Source organism: Hibiscus syriacus, unplaced genomic scaffold, assembly GCF_006381635.1.
Source record: "Hibiscus syriacus cultivar Baekdansim isolate YM2019G1 unplaced genomic scaffold, ASM638163v2 tig00111005_pilon, whole genome shotgun sequence".
In the NCBI taxonomy this organism is placed as follows: domain Eukaryota; kingdom Viridiplantae; phylum Streptophyta; class Magnoliopsida; order Malvales; family Malvaceae; genus Hibiscus; species Hibiscus syriacus.
Window position 1 is genome coordinate 215,292 of NW_024062949.1, and position 20,194 is coordinate 235,485.

Consider the following 20,194-nt stretch of genomic DNA (forward strand, 5'->3'; position numbering starts at 1 on the left):
TGGTGAAAATTATATTTAACATTTAGTTTTTGTTTTGTTTTAGTATCTCGTTAAAATCTTAACATTAAAATTTGAAAAGAAAATGAAAGTTTAGGTACTAAAACGGATTAAAACTGATTAAGTTTTTGATGATGGGTACTAAAATAAAATAAAAATTAAATATTAGATATGGTTTTGAAAAAAATTAAAAGTTTAGGTATTAAAACAGATTAAAATTGATAGTTTATGTACTAAACATGTAATTTAACCTTAACTATAAATTGATTCGTTCATTGATCTAATTTTATAATAGTGAGCAATCCCTTATATTTTCGGCAACTAAATATGCTTATATTGTTTAACTTTTTATTCGTTAAACCCAACGATGAGATACATACATAAACGATGAGATACTAGATGGCTGGTTTTAAGAATGGAGAGACTAAATTTAAAAAAATTGAAGAATATAGGGACTTATAAGATCATTAACCTCAATTAAGAAAAAATGGTCCAATATCCATCATGATGGGCTGGGCTCAAAACGTAGGCTCCCCACCATTTTGGCACACCTACCTACTCACCGGCGTTCGCTCTGTAGCTCCATTTTTTCTCCAACCTCCATCGATCAGTGCAAGAAAATATCCCCTAATCTAAGATCTCACAACCATCGAGACCCTAGTCTGAGAATGTACGGCGGCGGTCGACGAAGCGCTCGGACCAGAGCCAAATCCTCCACTGATGTCAACGAAGACGATGACGCTTTCAATAAGCCTAAACCAACCTCTAAAGTCCGCAGAGTTAAAACCAAAGATCACGGAAACGCACTCCGAGTCCTCAACGCTGATCTTAAAATCATGCTAGGTATCGGCATCGTCTCGGCCTTAATTGTCTTCTTTTTTGTCAATCATCTCATTAGCTCAGCTGAAGAAGCTCGGAGACCTAGAGTCGTCACTCCGTTTCCAGCTCCCAAAATCATGGACTTGCCTCAGGTACTGTAGAAAATAAATTTCTATCTAATCATTCTTTTTAAATAAAGGTTTTTGAATTGCCGTTATGAATGTAAGTATATAGGAGTATTTTTATGTACGTATTTGGTAATGAAGGATTCGGTTTGTTGCAGTTTCAAGGCGAGCATAAGGAGAGCTTATACTGGGGAACTTATCGTCCTCATGTTTATTTTGGGATTCGCGCCAGGTACTCTCATATTTTAAATTTATAGAACTTTATATGTTTTCCCTTTCACTTTATAATTTGGAGCAGAGGAGATAAGTTCATATTTTTTTTGGGGAGCTAAACTATTGTGGTTGGGGGGTGTTAATTAGCAATCTGTAACTGGCAGGACACCTTGGTCATTAGTTGCTGGATTAATGTGGATTGGTATAAAGGATGGGAGGTATGTTATTCGACACGTTTGCCAAGATTCTGATGAGCTGAGCACATATGGTTGGACGAGTCATAATGGACGTGACTTTGGTCATCAAGTTCTGGTTGACCAGGATACGACTTTATCAACAAGTTTCTTGAAACATAAGGAGGATGGAAGTGGTTATGGAGGAGATTGGGCAGTTCGAATTAATGTACGAAGTCAAGGGTATGTTGTTTGATATGCTATTTTAGCTTTTGTGTTGTTAATTAGACATGTTAGACTTGGTGCTTTCTTTAAAAGAAGCCATGGGAAAATGTTGAAATTGATTTATGACGGGCCTATAAAAAGTTTGAATAACGGAATACATTTTAAATGATTTGACGATCAACTCTGTGACTTAACATTTTTAATGTTCTGTATCTTTGAATTTTATGTGTAGAATTCTTTCAGTCATTTAATGCATTGAAGATTGTATTTTCCCATATATATAGCATGCCCTTCACTCTAAGAATGAAATTTAATTTCATTATTCAGTAGTGTGAATGTAAAGCCTGGTAAACTACCGCTTAGAAATATTGCTTGTTCTCTACATCCTTCCATACACTCATAATTGCATGTTTATTGTCAATCTAGAATGACAAGGTATGCCTAGAAATATCTAAAGAATGCATTTATTTGCATGCAGAGCATGATGTTCAATTTTGAGTGTGGCATGGTTCACTATTCAAGTTCACTGTGCAATCAAGTTTATAATGTTTCATTTTACGTCTCTAGGTGGAATGACGAGATGCAGAGAAATGGGCATCTTTTTTTCTATTTGGCTGATGAAGATGGAAATGCTCTAAGTTTAGGTAGAGATAAATTGGACATTCTCGAGGATTCTCTCCTGGCATCAGGGTTGCGGACAGACATTGGAGAGTGGCAGCTACATCTAAAATCAAAGGTAAAGGGAAGTTGAGTGGCAGAGTTAGAAATCACAATGCTTCTATTTGAATGAAAATTTGATACCAAAGAGAAAATTAGTTCATATAGTAGGAAGCTCTCTTTGCCTACTTGCCATTCATGCTACCAAAGCAACTCAAATATTATTTTTGTTGGTTAGCATTTAGGAAGTGACTGACAAAATTTGCCCACTAATATAATTGGTCTTCTGTTGCTTCAAAATCATACTTTGCAGCAGTGCCTAATATTTTTACGGAATCACATGTGTTTGGTAGTTATGTTGCAGTTTGAATGTCTTGGATTCAAACTAAACAGTGTCTGAATTATATGGGTCAACTAGGCTAGCCTCTTTCTGAATGTTAACTTCCAAATAGCTAATATATTCCCGAGCTATTTCTTGAGCTAGTTATTGACTAATCGAAATTTCCCCTCTAACCTTCTCACCAATTGATTGTGAGAGTTCAATATCTGTTTTTTTTTTTGGGTACTGTTATAAGTTTACAATTTAGGGGGAGGGGGATGCAATTCACAATGTCTGAACCCTGGATGTTGGGTGCAACACCAAGTGGCTTAGCCACTACACCAAATGGGTATTTGCGTTCAAGATCTAGATTTTGTTATGTAAAATAATGGTCTTCAATAAATTTTTGTTTTTCACAAGTTTTTACTTGTTAGTTGATAGTGATTTGCGGCCAACATTTTTTGTTCTTCTTTTGTAGGCTGATCTGGAAGTACATTATTCTGGTTTGAGGACACCCCATATCTACAATTTGTCAGATCTTGTCCAAGAAAACCTTGCGTCCCAAGTATGTCAGATTTTCATATGCATCCTATATTTTTCAGTTGTTGGAGACAGTTTTTTTTAATAACTTGTCTTCACCCTTGCTTCTTTTGCCTTTTACTAGTTAATAAGATTTAATCGGCTGCAGCTACCTGATATCTACCAGAGTTCTTCTAACATTTTAGTGTTTCAGGTAATATCATGTACGCAATGAATACTACTACACTTGAAATGTTCACATTCTTGATGTTAGCGTTGATTTGACTTTCTTGCCTACAACATCCTTGGTTTTCATTTTTTATGCAGATTTCTGGAAGGATTCCACTGGAAACAGATTTTGTTTTTGTATCTGGAACTGGTAAGAATTCAAGAGTAGAAGAACGCATAAACAATTTTGCAGGTGTCTCATTGACCAATCAACTAAACAAGAAACAAAGAGAATTTGATGCTAAATTTGCGAATTGCTTTAAGCTTGCTGACAAGGTATTGATTCTTGTGAAGTAACTCTTCCACATATTCTGTGGTTCTTCACATTTTATTACTTGTTCTTTTAACTCTGCTGCCTCTGCATCATTTTCTTTCCTAATTTTTCTTGCTGCCAGTTTATTATCCCTTCTGGTCACTTTTGATCATGTATGGTAGGAAACGATCCCCCCCCCCTTATGCATCAGTCTTTGTAGCTTAATTGGAAAAGGGAAGTCTTGGTAGTTGATAGATTTCTTTGTCAACTATTTTGGAACTCAACTGATCAAACTATCATATCCTCTCTTTTTGAAGATAAGTTTGATTTTGCGTGGTGTCATTATGGCTATTAAGGATCAAAAAATGCTTGATAGGATACCCTCTTCTTGGCATTCAACATGATCTTAGTAGACAATAAGAGTTGTTTTTCTTTTCCTTCGTTTTATATTTTGTCTGCATTGTGCTGTTAATTTTGCTCTTCTAGTAACGCTGATGTTGTAGCATTGCACTTGCAGCTTGATTCTAATTCCATTCATGTGGGCAAGGCTGCTATTGGAAATATGTTGGGTGGCATAGGTTACTTCTATGGCCAATCAAAAATATCAGTTCCCAAAAATTCTAATGTGAGTTACTTGCAATTTGTTTTATTATTATTAGTTTTTTCTGGTCATTCTAGTCATTACATTTTTTGGGAATAATTCACGTTTTGCTTTATCCCTATCTCCCTAATCCATTCCCTAAGAAGTTAGATAATTTGCTATTTTCAGTTGACTTTTAGTTCATTAATAGTTTTTTAAGAGCCAGATATTCGGTAAGCATCTGGGAGTATGGTTACATGATTCTGAGGGAGCGCCAAATGTATGTTTGCTTGGCCCTAAGTAACAACCTTTTGGCAAGAATTTCTCTTTCCAAAATGCTTCCTGAGGTTGCAGCAGTCATATAATAGCAGTCATATAATGTCTTTCTTTGTCAAGTCCTTTAACAGTACAATCCTATACGATAGCATTTGGCTAATCTTCCTTTAGGATCTCTTCTGTTCTTCTTATTTGAGAATCTATTGGGGATTTATTGTCCAAGAGAATGGAATACCTAGACCAGGAAACTTTAGTGATTAGATTCTAGACTCTTGCTGTTTGTTAACCTGGTCCATGTTGTTAGTTTGTAGGTGTCTATTCTGTGCTATTTCCCCCTTTTACCTAGCTATGCTTAACTCTATTAAGAAAAAGGGAAAAAAATACTAGAGCTTGTACTTATCATAAACTGTCATTTATACTGTGAAACAAAGCAATACAGTGGGATAACATATCTTGCAGGTTAAAAGTCATGATGATTTTCTTCTATATTGGCCAGCTGAGCTATACACAGCTGTTCCAAGTCGACCATTCTTTCCAAGGGGATTTCTCTGGGATGAAGGTTTTCATCAACTACTAATCTGGTTAGTTATGCATTTGTCTTAAAGATAAATTTCTTGATTGCCCTTAGTTCATTTCTTCACTGTTCCGCACAATCTATAGTTGATTAGGATGTATCATGCTTATCATGCTTGGGGCATATGTTTGCACATATGTCGATGAATGTTGAGCAGGCGTTGGGATCTTCATATAAGCTTGGATATTGTAGGACACTGGTTAGATCTGATAAATATTGATGGCTGGATTCCTCGTGAGCAAATTTTGGGTGCTGAAGCACTAAGGTAGGTTGCAGTAAATTCTAAGTTCCAAGTTATATCAGTTGACAAAATTCTGTGTATTCTATGGTTTAATTGCAGTAAGGTTCCTTCAGAATTTGTTCTACAGCATTCAAGTAATGGAAATCCACCAACACTATTTTTGGTTTTACGTGGTAAGTTGTTTTCAAATTTAATTTGTTTTCAACTGATGTTGGGAGGTGATTTAAGTCGAACAAATCAATACTCATATGACAAGGAAGGGAGGATTATTTCAGTATCATGAAAAGGATTGCTGCATTGATGCAATGTGATTTGAATAATTTGTGAATGAAGTAGGATTTGGTCCTAGGTTCTCTTGCAATGATATGCTGTTCATCCCAGTGCATAACCAGAGGGTGATGTTCCAATAATGGTTTAAATGACTATAATTATTGTTCTTAAGTAAAGAGATGATTTTATCTTAATTCAACCAGTTATTTTCTGATGGAAGAACATTTTTTACTGATAAATATTTCTGATAGAAAGACTGCACATTTCACATATGAACGTGATCAAAGTTGGATCAGATCTGTGGATTAGAAAGCCAAAGTCTACTAGTGTATCTGTGTATGATTTGCTTTGTGAATTTGGCCATCATTTTTGGACATAGGTCGATAAACTATTTAGATTAGGTTCCACAGCTGGAAAACATCCATTTGGGAACAGTGCTTGAAAAAGTACGGGGACTGTTGCACATGCACTCAGACTATGTTGTTGCTTGTGTTTCTTATTTTTCAGGAGTGTCTCTTTTGGATACAGTTATGATTGCCAGATATTTAGATCTTATTTTCCTTTCTTTAGTCTGATTTCATTCTTTTTCCTGGATTAAGATTCTATACACATGGTGTGAAATGTAGTATGAATTTCTCTTCCAGATCTTGTTAATGGTGTAAAGAAGAAAAAGTTTACAGCCTCTGAAAACAATGAGATCATTTCCTTCCTACAGCAGGCTTTTGTTCGGCTTGAAGCATGGTTCCAGTGGTACAATACTACCCAGTCAGGTATATTACTGATATTTTATCTTTAGGGGAGTGTTCACAGAAATAATTGACCTTGCCACACCAGTTTCCTTTTGGGCTTCTGCAATGACATTATGTAAAGGAGGTAGAGTCAGACCAACCTTTCACAGAATGCTCCCTTGTGTGTTGTGTCTAATGCAACAAGTTCAAGGTTAATGGCGATATGGTGGAGTTTTGAGCAAGGCTATTGAGAATGTGGCTCAAATTCTTAGAGATATAAGCTACTAAAATTTCTTACTATTTGTTCCATATTTGCTGGTAGAATAGTTATAGAAAATATAAACATGTGAAAACTGAAAATATGGCTTGGCTTATGGTTTTCTTGCGTTTCTTAAACATGAAACTTTTGGGAGCACGTTTCCTGCACTAATATTTTATAGAAATTATTACTAGATATTCATCAGTCTCTTCTAGTTTTCTGAAGTACGACATGGATACTTTTTTTTTTATAAGAATTGAAGGCCTCATTAAAAAACCCCTTCATGATTAATGGAACTCAAAATGATTTCCTTAATCAGAGGAAGGAGGAAAAGAGTGCCTTATACTTCATTAATAGAAAAAGATGCATAAGATTTAAAAGAACAAGATAAAACCCTTACAAAGAACCCGAAGACCCAAAATAAAATACCCCTAAAAACCACTGTAATTAGCCTATACCAGCCTTAGCTAGCGCATCTGCCTCCATTTTGAACTGTTTAGAACTTGAGATAATGAAAACTTTTGCTGTATCTATCACCTCCCCTCTTTAATTATGCTATTATTTTTATGACATCAGGGAAGGATATTGGTAGCTATTACTGGCATGGGAGAGACAATTCGACAATTCGTGAATTAAACCCAAAGGTTCTATGTTGCAGCACTTCCAAGACATTGATAGTGCATTGAAGATATAACTTTTTTTTTCTTTACAATCTTTTAAATAGCAAATGATTTGTGTGTGTATTTTAAGACGCCATGGTAATTATGGTGCTTGACAAATATGTGTTTTTTCTCACTGAGCTTGAGCCTGGGATGGGCTACAGATTGGATGTTTTAGGTGTAGTTGGATTCAAACCTGGCCTAAGGCTTAAGGGTTTTTTTGGTTCATGGTTTTTGAAACAAGTCGGCCTATTTAAGTTTTTGTGGAACTTTTGTTAGAACAGTTAGTTTTCCTTTCTCATTTAAAATCATATACGTTGGATTTATTAAAAAGATAAAGTTAATAAAAACTAAGCTTTCTGAAGCATCTGTAGTAAATGGAATGGTTTGGGTTCTCTGCAGACGCTTTCTTCTGGGCTGGATGATTATCCTCGTGCATCACACCCAACTGAAGATGAGCGTCACGTGGATCTTAGATGTTGGATGCTTCTTGCAGCAGATTGCATGGTTTCAATTGCAGAATTGATTGGGAAGGAATATAAACTTGGAAAGGTTAGAAATACAGTAATGAGAATAAAATATCCCCATTAAGTATCAGAAATTCAATTACTAACGGGATCTTGAAAATGAATTGGTTCAGGACTATGTTTCTACATCTAAGCTGCTTTCAGACTTCAATACTCTGAATGAGGTTCGCCTTTCATCATTGCTCAAATTGCTTTCTTATTAAGCCATGCATAATTCTTTAAAATCATAATATACATGAGTTCATTATTGTGTTGTTATTATGCATGGCTTTATTTTTCTTTTCATTCTTTTACCTCTTTTATCTACAAAGAGCAAAATATGGAAGCGTTAAATGTTCATTTCAATGTACATGACATAGTTCTACGAATTGCACTTAGAGTTCAGCTTTTTCATGTCTCATTTGAGTTGATGTTTTACCAGATGCACTTTGACCATGCTTCTGGAACTTATTTCGACTTTGGAAATCATACGGAAAAGGTATACTTCTTGCATCTTGCTTTTTTTATAGACAAGTATATTTATCTGCTAATCTATTCATGAATGAAAACATATGCGCTACATGTTTTCCATTTTATCTGGCATTATATGCTGCTGATGAGACTCTTCTAATGCACTTGCTTTTTCAACTGTTGTTAGTAATATATATATATATCACTGTCTGACCCTTGTGGCGCTTATTAATTTGATGATATGGACAAGATTCACTTATTTAATGCACATTCAATACTTTATCATAAGCTAACAATTCTCTTTTGGGCATCGCACTGTTCTGTGCCTGTTATTATAAATGGCGTATGCGAGGCTTTTTTATTTAACCTGCTAAGATTCACAATATTGTAATATGAAGCCGGATTTTCTTCTGTAAAATAGGTTGTTATGCTGTTTGCTTAGGTCTCAGGTTTTCCAAACTTGAGTTGCCTTTTCTTTTTTTAATCACTCTGCTGTTTTTTTATTATAGGTCCGTTTACGTTGGAAAGAAGTGATAAGAAATAATTATGTGAACCGAGAGCTTGTGCGGGAAGTATTGGAAAGGCCAGAGCTGAAATTGGTTCCTCATGTTGGTTATGTCAGCCTTTTCCCATTTATGACAAGAATTATTCCATCTGTAAGTTCCCTAGATTGTTCTAATGACATCAATATATCAGTTCATAGATGCTTTTACATTGTTGTCGTTTTTATCTTAAAAACTCTTCATTCACCAACATAGATTTCTCTTGCTTTTTTTTTTTGGATATATTTCTTATATTATACTTTGTTTGGGCAGGAATCGTGGATTCTGGAAAAGCAGCTGGAGCTCATTTCAAACCGGAGCGTCTTATGGACTAATTATGGACTTCGCTCACTTGCGAAATCTAGGTAATATACTAGTTTTTCTGTTGAGTTTAATGCTAGGATTTGCTTAATCAGTGAATATATAATTAACTCTGGTCTTGCATGTCTCAGCTCCTTGTACATGAAACGCAACACAGAGCACGACTCACCTTATTGGAGAGGTCCTATTTGGATGAATATGAACTACATGATCCTTTCATCACTCCGGTATTACTCGTTAGGTAAGCGATTTCCACCTAACCTTTCATCCCCTTTTCTTCCTATAACCACCAGAACCCGTACCCTCGAAAAAGAGTTGATCGTTTTCCTTTCAACTTCAATGCCTCTGTTCCTGATGATATACCGAGCAATTTTCCACAGAGAACGGACCGTACAGAGACAAAGCCAGAACCATTTATGAGGAGTTGAGACAGAATTTGATAAGGTATGCATTCGGAATTAACTACCGTTAACGGGTTTTCGAATACGATTCAAATTGCTTTTGCACAATGTGGCAGAAACGTAGTTGATAACTATCACGACACCGGGTTCTTGTGGGAACAATATGATCAAAAGCAGGGAAAGGGGAAAGGGGCGCGCGTATTTACTGGTTGGACAGCACTCGTGCTGTTAATCATGGCAGAAGAATACACCGAAATGTAGCCAGATTTTGTAAGTTGTGGTTTCAAAACTACAACCAAGCCCCCTGTAGAACTGTTTTATTTTTGTTCTTTCAGTTAGCTCAGTTTACTTGGAAAATGACTGAATCTAATTTATGTTTGAGATCTTCAAATACTAAGAGCAAGTCCACTGAATCTCGGTTCTATACTTAACAATCTCATTTTTATTCTTTTAAAAGTAAAAACGAAAGTGATACTTTTTTGCCGAAACTAAATGAATTGCACAAACCGAGCAATCTAAGTGGTAAATGAATTGTTGTTCATTAAGCTTTTGGGTTCAAGTACTAGAAATCTCAAGAGTGTGAGCATTCAGTGTTCAATGATTAATAATTATTTTTGAACACAATATCTTATATTTATCTCAAATTAATAAAAAAAGTGAACCCTACATTTTTATTCAAAAGAATTGATTGTTTTTAAATCAATCAATTTTATTGACCGAGTTTAATGCAGAATAAATACTAAAACAATATGAACAATATCTTCTAAAATCACTTCCCCATTTTTTTTGGCAAAATAAACCTTTAAATCCAATTTATTATTATTATTATTATTATTCGATATACTAAAGATATCAGCAGCGTTGATAATATTGTAAGAATAATTTTCATTTTATATTTATTTAAGAAATTGACATACCAACAACTTTATTTAGAAAAAAAATGGTATTCAACTTTTTTTTTTTAGGAAAATGACGCTCTCATCTATGTATGAAGTATTTCAGCACGTGCTGTCTTCGTTGTCGACGTGATAGGTTTTTCGGATAAAATTTTTAATATTGTCACCATTCAAAATCAAAATAAATTTACGTTAAAAATTGCACAAATTTTACTCAAAAAGAAACAATGCATACGCTACGTATTAAAAACATGTATTTAGATATCATTAAATAGTTATTATTCCCATAAGTTAACAAGCATGGAAACTTTGAGTTGTACGTTTACATTTGATAATAATTTTAGGTAAAAATACATTAGAAGTCCATGTACCTTTGAAAAAAATTAACGTGACAATTGTATTATTTTTCTCTCAATGTGACCTTCAAACTCAGAAAACAAATCTAACGTGGCTCTTTAACTAACATTTTTCGTTGATGACTGTTACAATACTGCTTTGTCGGTTCACGATACTAACGTAATGGTCCATAATGCTGAAGTAGCAATTCATCTACCATGTTTGAGTTATCAATCTAGCTCATGTGTCATATCATATGTCTTGTTAATCTATCACCCTAGATTGTCATGTTAATTCCTTAAACCGTCACGTCGACATTGTGAATTGACATATATATATTATAACGGTCCATGAAAAAAAACATTAGTCAACGCATTAAGTTTATTTTATTGGTTGGAAGACCATATTAAAAGAAAAAATAATATAAGTTTCCCATTGAATTTTTTTCATTGGAATTTTTTTCAGAAGTACAGGACCATTTATGCTTTTGGCCTAAAATTATTATTACCAAACCACTTGTGAATCCATTAATCAACTACACAAAACAAAGTTCAGTCCCAACACAAGTTTTGAAACCTGACAATCAGTCTTTTAACACAAAACAAATGAACTTGAATGGAAAATACATGTGGGATTGGTCATTTGAGATCCTCAATTAATCAAGCTTTGATTGTCACACTGCATAGGCACAAACCAGATGGCTTCATATCAGAAGTTCGCCATTCCGAACCCGGGGCTGCATCCGGATCGTACAAAAGGGTGTGGTAACCGGGGTCTCCTTCCACCGAGAATAATAAAAGTTTCCCGTCCAGTGTCCCGAATCGGAACCCTATACTCGTGCTCCCCATCAATGGCACCGGAACCATCTTCCAAGAATCGTTGTCCGGGCTGAATATCGCCAGCTTCCGTTGGTTCTTCCACTCCATGCAGAAAAGCTTCTTCCCCAGCACGGCATGTGCAGTGACCATCACGCGACCGTTTTTCATCTCACACCAGGTGCGCTTCTCGGGATTGTACACGTCGACATACCTCGAGTTTCCTATAGTGAAGCTCGACCTACCACCCAAGACATAGAGTTTTCCGTTCAATCCGCATGCGAAACAACCCCAGCGAGGTCGGCGTAGGCTCTCAATAAGGGTCCACTTATCTGTATCGGGGTCATACACCTCTGCAGTGGAGAGGCTCTCGCCTTCGGCGCCATGTCCTCCAACAACGTAAACCACACCGTTGACCTCCGCGCAAGCAAAATCATAGCGAGCAACATTCAGGTCTGCTAGTTTGCTCCAGCTGCAAATGTGAAGACGTGTTAAAACCAACAAGTGGAACTGGAGGGGATTAAGACTGCTATGAGAAGTGAAAACCAAAAACAAACCTGTTGAGGCAAGAATCATATTGGTAAACATCGGCTGAAGCCAAGGCAGTACCGTTCAAAACAGAATAGCCCGCTAAGACAAGCAGCTTTCCGTTAAGGACAGTTATCCCGAACCCGACCTTTTCGGGACCAGGCATTGGTGGAAGAAGCTTGTGTCTCTGCCCCAAACCATCCAAAACCTCCCAATGGCTTTCCTTTCCTTCGGAATCCATAGTTAGAACATAAAGCCACTCTTCAAGCATTCCGGCTATCTTTCGCTCTGTTAAAAAATCTTTGCTTTGAATGAATGATCTCCACCTCTTGCATACACCGCCCATGGCGGGGAAGCTGGAACGAGGAACAAGAGCAAGGCAATACTTAGCCACATCATCAGGAAGACCCGGAAGCAGCGGGCTGTCTAATTCATCAATGGCTGCAGAAGATTGATGCGGATTGCCTTTCGAATGAATCAGTGTATCTTGCATAACCGGGGAGGTAAGGCACGTATTCGGTTCCGTGATTCTCTTCTATTCTCTCGCAAAACCAGGCATTTTCTAAACGAGTCCTCGAATTCGAATATATTTCCCAAAAGAAAGCGTCGATAATTCTACAAATGCTAGTCAACTAATTAAAGAAACTCACGAAATCCATCACCTATAGGGATTTTACAACACCAAGGCATAAGCGACGTAGCTGAACGGATCACCTGTGCTGTCAACGCCGATGACACTCTATTCTTAGTCCAGTCTGATTCATATTCCATACCAGAGGCCTCGCTCTTCGAGTAGTTATCGACCGTCGCACCCGGTAAAGTCTTTCTCACACCTCCGCACCCGTTCCTTTCCCCACACATCGCCCAAATATCTGAACACAAGATCACAAACCAAGGAAAATTAGTAACAAAAGATGGGAAACCACAATAGTTCGATCCGATCATGATCGGAAAACTCGGAAACATAAATACCTCTTAAGGCCATAAATTTCAGCAGTTTTAACCCCCGATAACTTCCATTTCGACGAAACCAGGAATCACCTGAATGTATAAAGTAAAATGAAGAAAGGTCGATTCAACTTTTACCACACCAAGTTCCTGTAGAACCAACTTATTTTTACCATGACTTTACAGGCCGGCAGCCGGACGGAGCCAGGGCTGTGGCCCTCCAAATTTTTGGTAGAATAACATTTTAGGTCCTTGTTAGTTTAAATATTAGTCAGATAAGGCCTTTAATCTTTCCAGTTTTTAAATTTAAATACTTAATATATCTTTATCTCTCCTAATGTTCGATCCTAGCTCCGTCCCTATCGGCGGCAGCAACTATGTACTGCTGGGAAATTTCCTAAGCCAAAGCCAATCAACACAGACATCTCAATGCTCCATTCTAACAGCGTAAGAAACACAGTTAGATCTGAGTATAAACACTAAACCACAGTTAAAACACACACACAAATCTATGTCTTAAAGAGGTTATCTAGTCTGGTAAGAATTTAAAAACAAAACAAAACTAGATTAGAAATAAACAAACTCAATGTAAGGGTAATGGAAAAGGAAACACAGATTAAATCCGAGAATAACAAGAGGATAAAGATCTAAAACAGAAAAGGAAAGATGAAGAAAGATGATGGTAAAGGAAGGGTTACTTTGATCCAGGAAAACAGGAGATAACGTGCTGGTTTTTTGTTAATAATGATAATAATAAGGAAAGTGTTAATGGAGGTGGGAGTGATCTGTTTTGAGGCAAAACAGCGGCGAATGGGGAAATGAATTTATGGCTGTCTCTTGTTTCATATGTAATGGGATAAGGGAGATAAGATAGTAGATTGACTCCAATATTAGATTGAGAACAGTTTTCGTAGAAAATCGTCAAATTATGAAATGTTTTCTATGAAATTAGATCTCACGACCTCAAAATTAAAAATCTTGTATTCTATCAACTGAACTGGATAGTCATCAAGTGGGAAAATGAATTTATAAAGCATGGAAATAGCGAGGGAGAATGAAGATTGAACTGACAGGACGCCACCACGTCATTCTTCACCCCTTAACTTCTTTTAGGATAAATTATGTGTTTAATATCTAAACTATTAATTTTAATACGTTTTAATACCCAAGCATTCAATATTTTCAAAATTATACAGAACGTTTAAGCTTTGTTTCATTTTATTACCCCATCATCAATAGCTAAATTATTAATTTTGGTCTATTTTAGTACATAAAATTTCACCCTTTTTTTCAAAATTTAACATTGAATTATGAATGGGGTACTAAAATGAAACAAAACCTTAATTTTAGTTATAATTTTAAAGAATTGAAAGTGTGGGTATTAAAACGGACTAAAATTTATAGTTTAAGTACAAAAACTATAATTTACCTTTTTTTTATATTTAGGGTCTTGTTTATATCGTGTTAATATTAGATAAATAATTCATTCATTTTTATTATAAAAATGCTATCATTATAATAATATTTACTAATTTTAGAACAAGGGTAAATTATGTGTATAACGTCTAAACTATCAATTTTGGTCAGTTTTAGTATCTAAACTTTTAAGTTTTTTAAAATTATACATAATATTTAGTTTTTGTTTCATTTTAGTAACTCACCGTTAAAAACTTAACATGTGATTTGTATGTGGCACCCTTTTTATAGATAAATTACATTATTTATCACTCAATTATCTTGTCACTCATATTTTGGTCACTATAGCTTAAATTTTTAATTTAATTAGTTAATTTTCAAATTACTCATAATTTAATCACTCTAACTCTTAAATTTAATTTTTTTTATTTTTAATTATATATTAATAAAATGATAAAAAAAATGTCATGTCATAAATTTTTTAAACTTTAATACCAAAATAAGAGCGAGAATATAATTGAGTGATGAATGATGTAATTTACCCATAAAAATATAGTGACGCGTACTAAAATAAAATAAAAACTAAACATAATGTACGGTTTTGAACATTTTGAAAGTTTGGGTACTAAAATAGAACGAAAGTGATAGTTTAGATATTAAACAGATAATTTACTCTAATTTTTTTTATTGATCTGGGGTAAGTAGAAGACAATATATGTTCAAAGATAATTCTCAACCATTTAACATTAAACACTCGTATTTTTAGTATTTTTTATACTTGAATTTGAGACTTCAAAAAGTAATAACAATTATTTTACGACTGGAGTGGTTTAATTTTTGTTAGAATAATATTTTGACTTTAACTCACGTTGAATTAACTCGTAATATATAAAGTATATATATATCACTTATTAGCACAAGATAGAAAGACAAAATAATAGTGTTGTAACGAATAGCGGTATAGGAAACCAATAATCTGCTTATACATTTAAGTCCAAACAATACTGCTAAAAATCACCGATATTTGATATATTGATCGATTAATTTGAATCGAGTACTACAAGATAAGGATGACCGTGACCCTCCCAACCTAATTTATTTTATTTGCAGTCGCCAAAATTTGTACTCTTAACCTTACTTAAGACATCTAGTGTAAACCTAAACTATATTTACATATTTTTCCGATAAAAAATATAACTTTTGAATTGAACATCCATAGTATTAAAAATTATAAAATTATCTTCTAACTATAGATTAAGATGGTTACTCGACTATTCATTATATTCAAAACTCGTCATTTTACATTAAAAATAAATGATATTCTAAGCTGATTGTTGACAGATTAACTGTGATATGATAAAATCTAATTCTATAATCTTAAACGACTATCGTATCTTTTTAACTTAAACAATCATTATTTTTTTATATTTTATCCCTCAAGACGGTATAGTTTGATAATGGGGTCTCTTAAAGTTTGCGATAAAGTATCCTCAAGTTGATAAAACATAAAAGAAAAGGATAGGTTGTGTCTTGTAGTAACAAAATTTTCCATATTTTATCCTCTAGAATAGACTCATCACCTTGACTTTCGTGCTCCCACTCTCATTCCACACTATCGCCTTTAATTACACACCGTTAGTTTCAACGAATCGGCCGGTAGTGTGGCGTTTTCACGATAAATTTTCATGAACAACTGTTATTTTTTTTAAAAAAAAGAAAAGAAAAATAAAATTCAATGAGATTCCATTTCGTCCATGCCATAGACTCGCATGGGAATGTTAAAGATTACTTGGAGTTCTGGATTTCTGCTCCACTGCGGCCGCCTCTCCTCCGCCGTAAGCAACCGAACAAAGTCCATGGCGCAATGGACAGGACAATATATGTATTGCCGTAATTATGTTTGTTGAAGATAGTTGGGTTTGTTTTGGGGATGAAGGGCGATGGTGGTGGAGTGGAGACGAAGTTGACGGCCAATGGGGCATTTGGATCATTATAGGAATCGGTGGGTCAGGTTTTTTTTGTCAACCCGATCCGATTCGAGAATAATGAATCTTTCATCATAGACCTGACCCGACCCGAATTCGACTCAATATATAATTTAAAAATTCGATCTGGCTTAAAATAATAAAAAATATTTTTATTTAATAAAAACAGTGTTTTAATTAAAAATATATATATAGAGGGTATAATTGTAATTATTCCTAAATAGTTAAGCAAAATTATATATTTTTTCAGGTCTAGTATTTTCACCCTAAATTCGAATCAGATCCGATCCCAATTTTTTTTTAAAAAAAATCCGACCAAATCAGATTAGGCTGGGTTCGAGTCTCATGCCGTTTGATGGTGCGGTGCTGGCGTTTGTGGGTTGTTCAAGAAAATTATAAAACAAAAGGCTGTTGAAAATTGTGACTTTTAATTTATTTAAGTGGTTGATATTAAACGAATAAAGTGATTTCAATAATAGTTAAGCTATTTGTTATTAAAATAAAATACATAAATGTTTTTTTATTATAAAATATTATTTTATTAAATCATTCGATTATTAAAAGTTATAAAATAATCTTTGATTATATAGAATATTGCTATGTTAAATCTATCGACTATTAAAAGTTACAAAATAGTCACCCGACTATTCATTATGTTCCAAATTCATCTTTTTATGTTAAAGAATTGATAGTTGTCTAAGTCGGATGTTAATACGATGACTGAGATGTGATAGTCGTTTAGATTCAGAGATCATATTCTATCATATCATAATTAACAGGTTAACGTTCAACTTAGAATATCATATTTTAACAAAAAAAAGACTAGTTTAAAACATAATGAATAATTAGGTGATCATTTTGTAGATTTTAATAATTGAGGGATTCAACCAAACAAAATTTTATAATCGAGAAATCATTTTATAACTCTTAATAATCAATGAACGCAATAAAACAATACTCTATTGTCGATAACTATCTATGTACTTGACTTTTGTTATTATCCTTTGAACTCTTCATATCAACCATTGCCTAAATAAAATAATATTTATCACATCAAAAGGATTGGGGAATTTGATTCTTATCATTGATATTATACAAAATGGTTGTCCCTTGTTCCCACATGTAATAGGATAAGGATGAGGTAAGATAGTAAACTGTCACCAATACTAAGTTAAGAACAGCTTCCGTAAGAGATCTCAAAATTATGAAATACTATCCATAGGACTCGATCCCACGACCTCAAGGTTAAGAACCTTGTGCTCTACCAACTGAGCTGGATTGTCATTTCATCCATTGATATTATACATTACCACTAAACCAGACCAATTGCTTTATTACATTCTCAACTCTATGATTTTTTTGAACCTATCAAGATTTTTACCCCATATAATATTTATTTAAAATTTTCTTAATTTATTAAAAATATAATATATGTTACCGTGACCTTCGATTTCGCTCGAGGGCCAGACGAGTTGTCCCGTTCAAAAGGCTCGGCTCGGCCACTGCCGGAGCAACTACTGAAACCACTAGGTCCATTGGTGGTGAGAGAGGCCATTGATCCTTTCCCACTAATTATTATTTATGGCAATGGCAATTCTTCGTTAACTTCATGCAACATATAAAAACAGTGATTAAACAGTCTCCAAGAGGAATCTCAGATAACAGTTAACTAAACATGGTTTCAGAAAACATCTTAAATAACAACTCATTCTGCTTTGAAAGAAACCAGATGTTCAACATACAACTTTCATCGACCAGAATTCCAATCATTCACTCGAGAGGAAGCACATTTACGCAGCGACTTGAGACTTCTTCGACTTGCTAGCTGCCAATTGAGTCTCGGGCTGCAAGAAGGCGAAGTTATTTTCAACCATAAATACATTGGCAGCATATTTTCAACCATTGAAGAGATTTAAGTTCTGTTATCAATTTACCTCTTTCTTGACAGGCTCTTCCTTCTCGGACAAAATTAGCTCGATGTGGCAAGGGGAAGACATGTAAGCTAGCAAAACAAACAGTCTAGTAAACATGCAAAGACAAAATAGAGTGTATAAAAGGATAAGTGCATGGTTCTAAAACATACGATTGATTCTTCCATGGGCGCGGTAAGTACGGCGCCTTTGTTTCTGAGCCTGGTTAACCTGGATGTGAGAAATATAGAGTGCATCGACATCCAAACCCTTGACCTACAAAATTAATTAAGGTTTGTTATGAACGGAATATCAACGAGAATGAAACAAAGCACAGCAGCAAGCATACCTCAGCATTACTCTCAGCATTCTTCAGCAAATCTAGAATAAATTTCGCAGATTTTACAGGCCAGCGACCTTGTCCATTAGAATGCCTGTTCTTCGCCTGAGCAGTACGTCCGACACCACGGCAAAAGCGTCTGAAAGGTATAGCCTGTTTGTGAGCCATAACATCCTCTAAATACCTCTTAGCCTTTACCAATGGCAACTTCCTGATAGCAAATGCAGTCTCCCTTGTGTTCTATAGAGCAATAACCAGGTATGAGACTCGATGGTGATCACCAGAAAATAAAAAACACAACGAGTAGGCAAACAAAAACAAAACCAACCAAGATCAATACACCTTTAAAAACCAATTTAACGAATTTCCATATTAATCAAACACTAAAATCTATCATTTACGGAACCTTCAGTCACCAAGAAGATCCAGAGGTTCACTGAATAACAATGCAAGTAATTATCCTATATTTACGAGAGCCACGCTCACAAAAGGCAACAAGACACTACGCGGAAAAAAAACACACTCAAACAATACATGAAACACTTAAAGATCCTCCCTCCAGCAAACATGAAACGAAAACATAAATGATTTGCACCTGCTCATATAGACAACAATATGACTATTTATAACTACATGAAAACAGTAGAGCCAAGCCATTTGACATCTAATTAACAATCATAAAACAGCAGCACCAAGCAAACATAGTACATTGAATCTTCAACCGTACACAATAACATACACTCCTAAGCAACAAGCAAACCAATACCCATAAATTTATATGAAGATCAGATCCAATTACAGCGAACTAAGGCTATAATACCTTGAAATGAACCCTGAGATCGGAGCCCCTTGCCTTGCAGGCTGCACAAGATCAACACGAACCATGAGTTCAATCTCCAACAAAAAGTGGGCATAAAGAGGAAGTAAAATGCTCAAAAAGAGAGAGAGAAGAAGAAATGGGACTTTACACTTGGTGGAATTATCTGGCTCCTTCGAATACTTCACCTGGAAAAAAAATCGAGTTCAGTGTTCATTCATTACCAAAAAATATAAAAATGAAAATGTAAACCAAGAAAGATGAGTATTGTGTACCATGGCTGCTAAACTGGTTGCCTAAGCTAACTTCTGCCGCGTGAAAGAACTAACGGAGCGAAGATAGAACAAGTTATATGTGATATGATTCTAGGGTTTTCAGAGCTTCCAGAATTGGGTTTTAAGTACCCAGATCCAGACCTAAAATTTAAAGCATTTAGAGACCCAAGAGGCCCACACCATTTTCATGAGAAAGAGGTAATATTATTTTATAATTTATTTTTTAAACTAGCAAATGATAATATTCTATCATATATATATATATATATATATATATATATCCAATTACATTATGTAAAATTAATAAGTTGTACACTAATTTATAGTGTTATATTTAAATAAATAAATGACTTGGATTTAATTAAAATTTATAATCCACAAATAATTATTTCTTTAATTCACGATAAAATAATATTTTTCCTTTTTAGACTTAATGTTTAGGATTTAGGGTTTAAGATTTAAGATTTAGGGTTTAGGGATTATATTTTGGATTTGTGGTTTGAGATTTGTGACTTAAATTTAGGGTGGAGGTTTTGAGTTTAAGATTTAGGGTTTGAAGTTAGGAAATTTAT

At 34.7% G+C, this 20,194-nt stretch overlaps 3 protein-coding genes across 3 annotated transcripts; 1 reads left to right on the plus strand and 2 right to left on the minus strand.

Moving 5' to 3' along the window:
* The first annotated feature begins 665 nt into the window (after positions 1-665).
* LOC120149406 (mannosyl-oligosaccharide glucosidase GCS1-like) lies at positions 666-9,747 on the plus strand. The gene is made up of 21 exons (XM_039162201.1): positions 666-968; positions 1,100-1,173; positions 1,319-1,570; positions 2,120-2,288; positions 3,007-3,093; positions 3,193-3,261; positions 3,375-3,551; positions 4,046-4,153; positions 4,844-4,965; positions 5,116-5,223; positions 5,299-5,372; positions 6,114-6,239; positions 7,033-7,100; positions 7,518-7,667; positions 7,756-7,806; positions 8,064-8,120; positions 8,602-8,748; positions 8,908-8,999; positions 9,087-9,196; positions 9,336-9,399; positions 9,473-9,747. Exons 1-21 carry the CDS (start codon positions 666-668, stop codon positions 9,615-9,617), a joined length of 2,553 nt encoding a protein of 850 aa, XP_039018132.1. The 3' UTR covers positions 9,618-9,747.
* Positions 9,748-11,220: 1,473 nt separating this feature from the next.
* Positions 11,221-13,650, minus strand: LOC120149407 (F-box/kelch-repeat protein At1g67480-like). Its single transcript, XM_039162202.1, has 4 exons — positions 13,578-13,650; positions 12,904-12,972; positions 11,961-12,803; positions 11,221-11,875 (listed from the first exon to the last, which is right to left on the minus strand). Exons 3-4 carry the CDS (start codon positions 12,422-12,424, stop codon positions 11,248-11,250), a joined length of 1,092 nt encoding a protein of 363 aa, XP_039018133.1. The 5' UTR covers positions 12,425-12,803; positions 12,904-12,972; positions 13,578-13,650; the 3' UTR covers positions 11,221-11,247.
* A 4,236-nt stretch (positions 13,651-17,886) lies between these two features.
* LOC120149409 (60S ribosomal protein L17-2-like) lies at positions 17,887-19,728 on the minus strand. Its single transcript, XM_039162204.1, has 7 exons — positions 19,623-19,728; positions 19,499-19,535; positions 19,351-19,391; positions 18,540-18,770; positions 18,364-18,466; positions 18,215-18,282; positions 17,887-18,124 (listed from the first exon to the last, which is right to left on the minus strand). The coding sequence occupies exons 1-7, from the start codon at positions 19,623-19,625 to the stop codon at positions 18,071-18,073; spliced, it is 537 nt and encodes a 178-aa protein (XP_039018135.1). The 5' UTR covers positions 19,626-19,728; the 3' UTR covers positions 17,887-18,070.
* Between the last annotated feature and the right edge of the window lie 466 nt (positions 19,729-20,194).

Excerpts from the sequence above, each read along its gene's own strand:
- LOC120149409 (XM_039162204.1), bottom strand. Across the intron at positions 19,392-19,498 it reads GCCAGATAATTCCACCAAGT|CCTGCAAGGCAAGGGGCTCC; the intron begins GTAAAGTCCCAT and ends GATCTTGTGCAG. Across the intron at positions 18,467-18,539 it reads ATGCTGAGAGTAATGCTGAG|GTCAAGGGTTTGGATGTCGA; the intron begins GTATGCTTGCTG and ends TTAATTTTGTAG.
- LOC120149407 (XM_039162202.1), bottom strand. The coding sequence starts at position 12,424 with ATGCAAGATACACTGATTCATTCGAAAGGCAATCCGCATCAATCTTCT. Across the intron at positions 11,876-11,960 it reads TATGATTCTTGCCTCAACAG|CTGGAGCAAACTAGCAGACC; the intron begins GTTTGTTTTTGG and ends TCACATTTGCAG.
- LOC120149406 (XM_039162201.1), top strand. The coding sequence starts at position 666 with ATGTACGGCGGCGGTCGACGAAGCGCTCGGACCAGAGCCAAATCCTCC. Across the intron at positions 2,289-3,006 it reads AGCTACATCTAAAATCAAAG|GCTGATCTGGAAGTACATTA; the intron begins GTAAAGGGAAGT and ends CTTCTTTTGTAG. Across the intron at positions 6,240-7,032 it reads GTACAATACTACCCAGTCAG|GGAAGGATATTGGTAGCTAT; the intron begins GTATATTACTGA and ends TTATGACATCAG.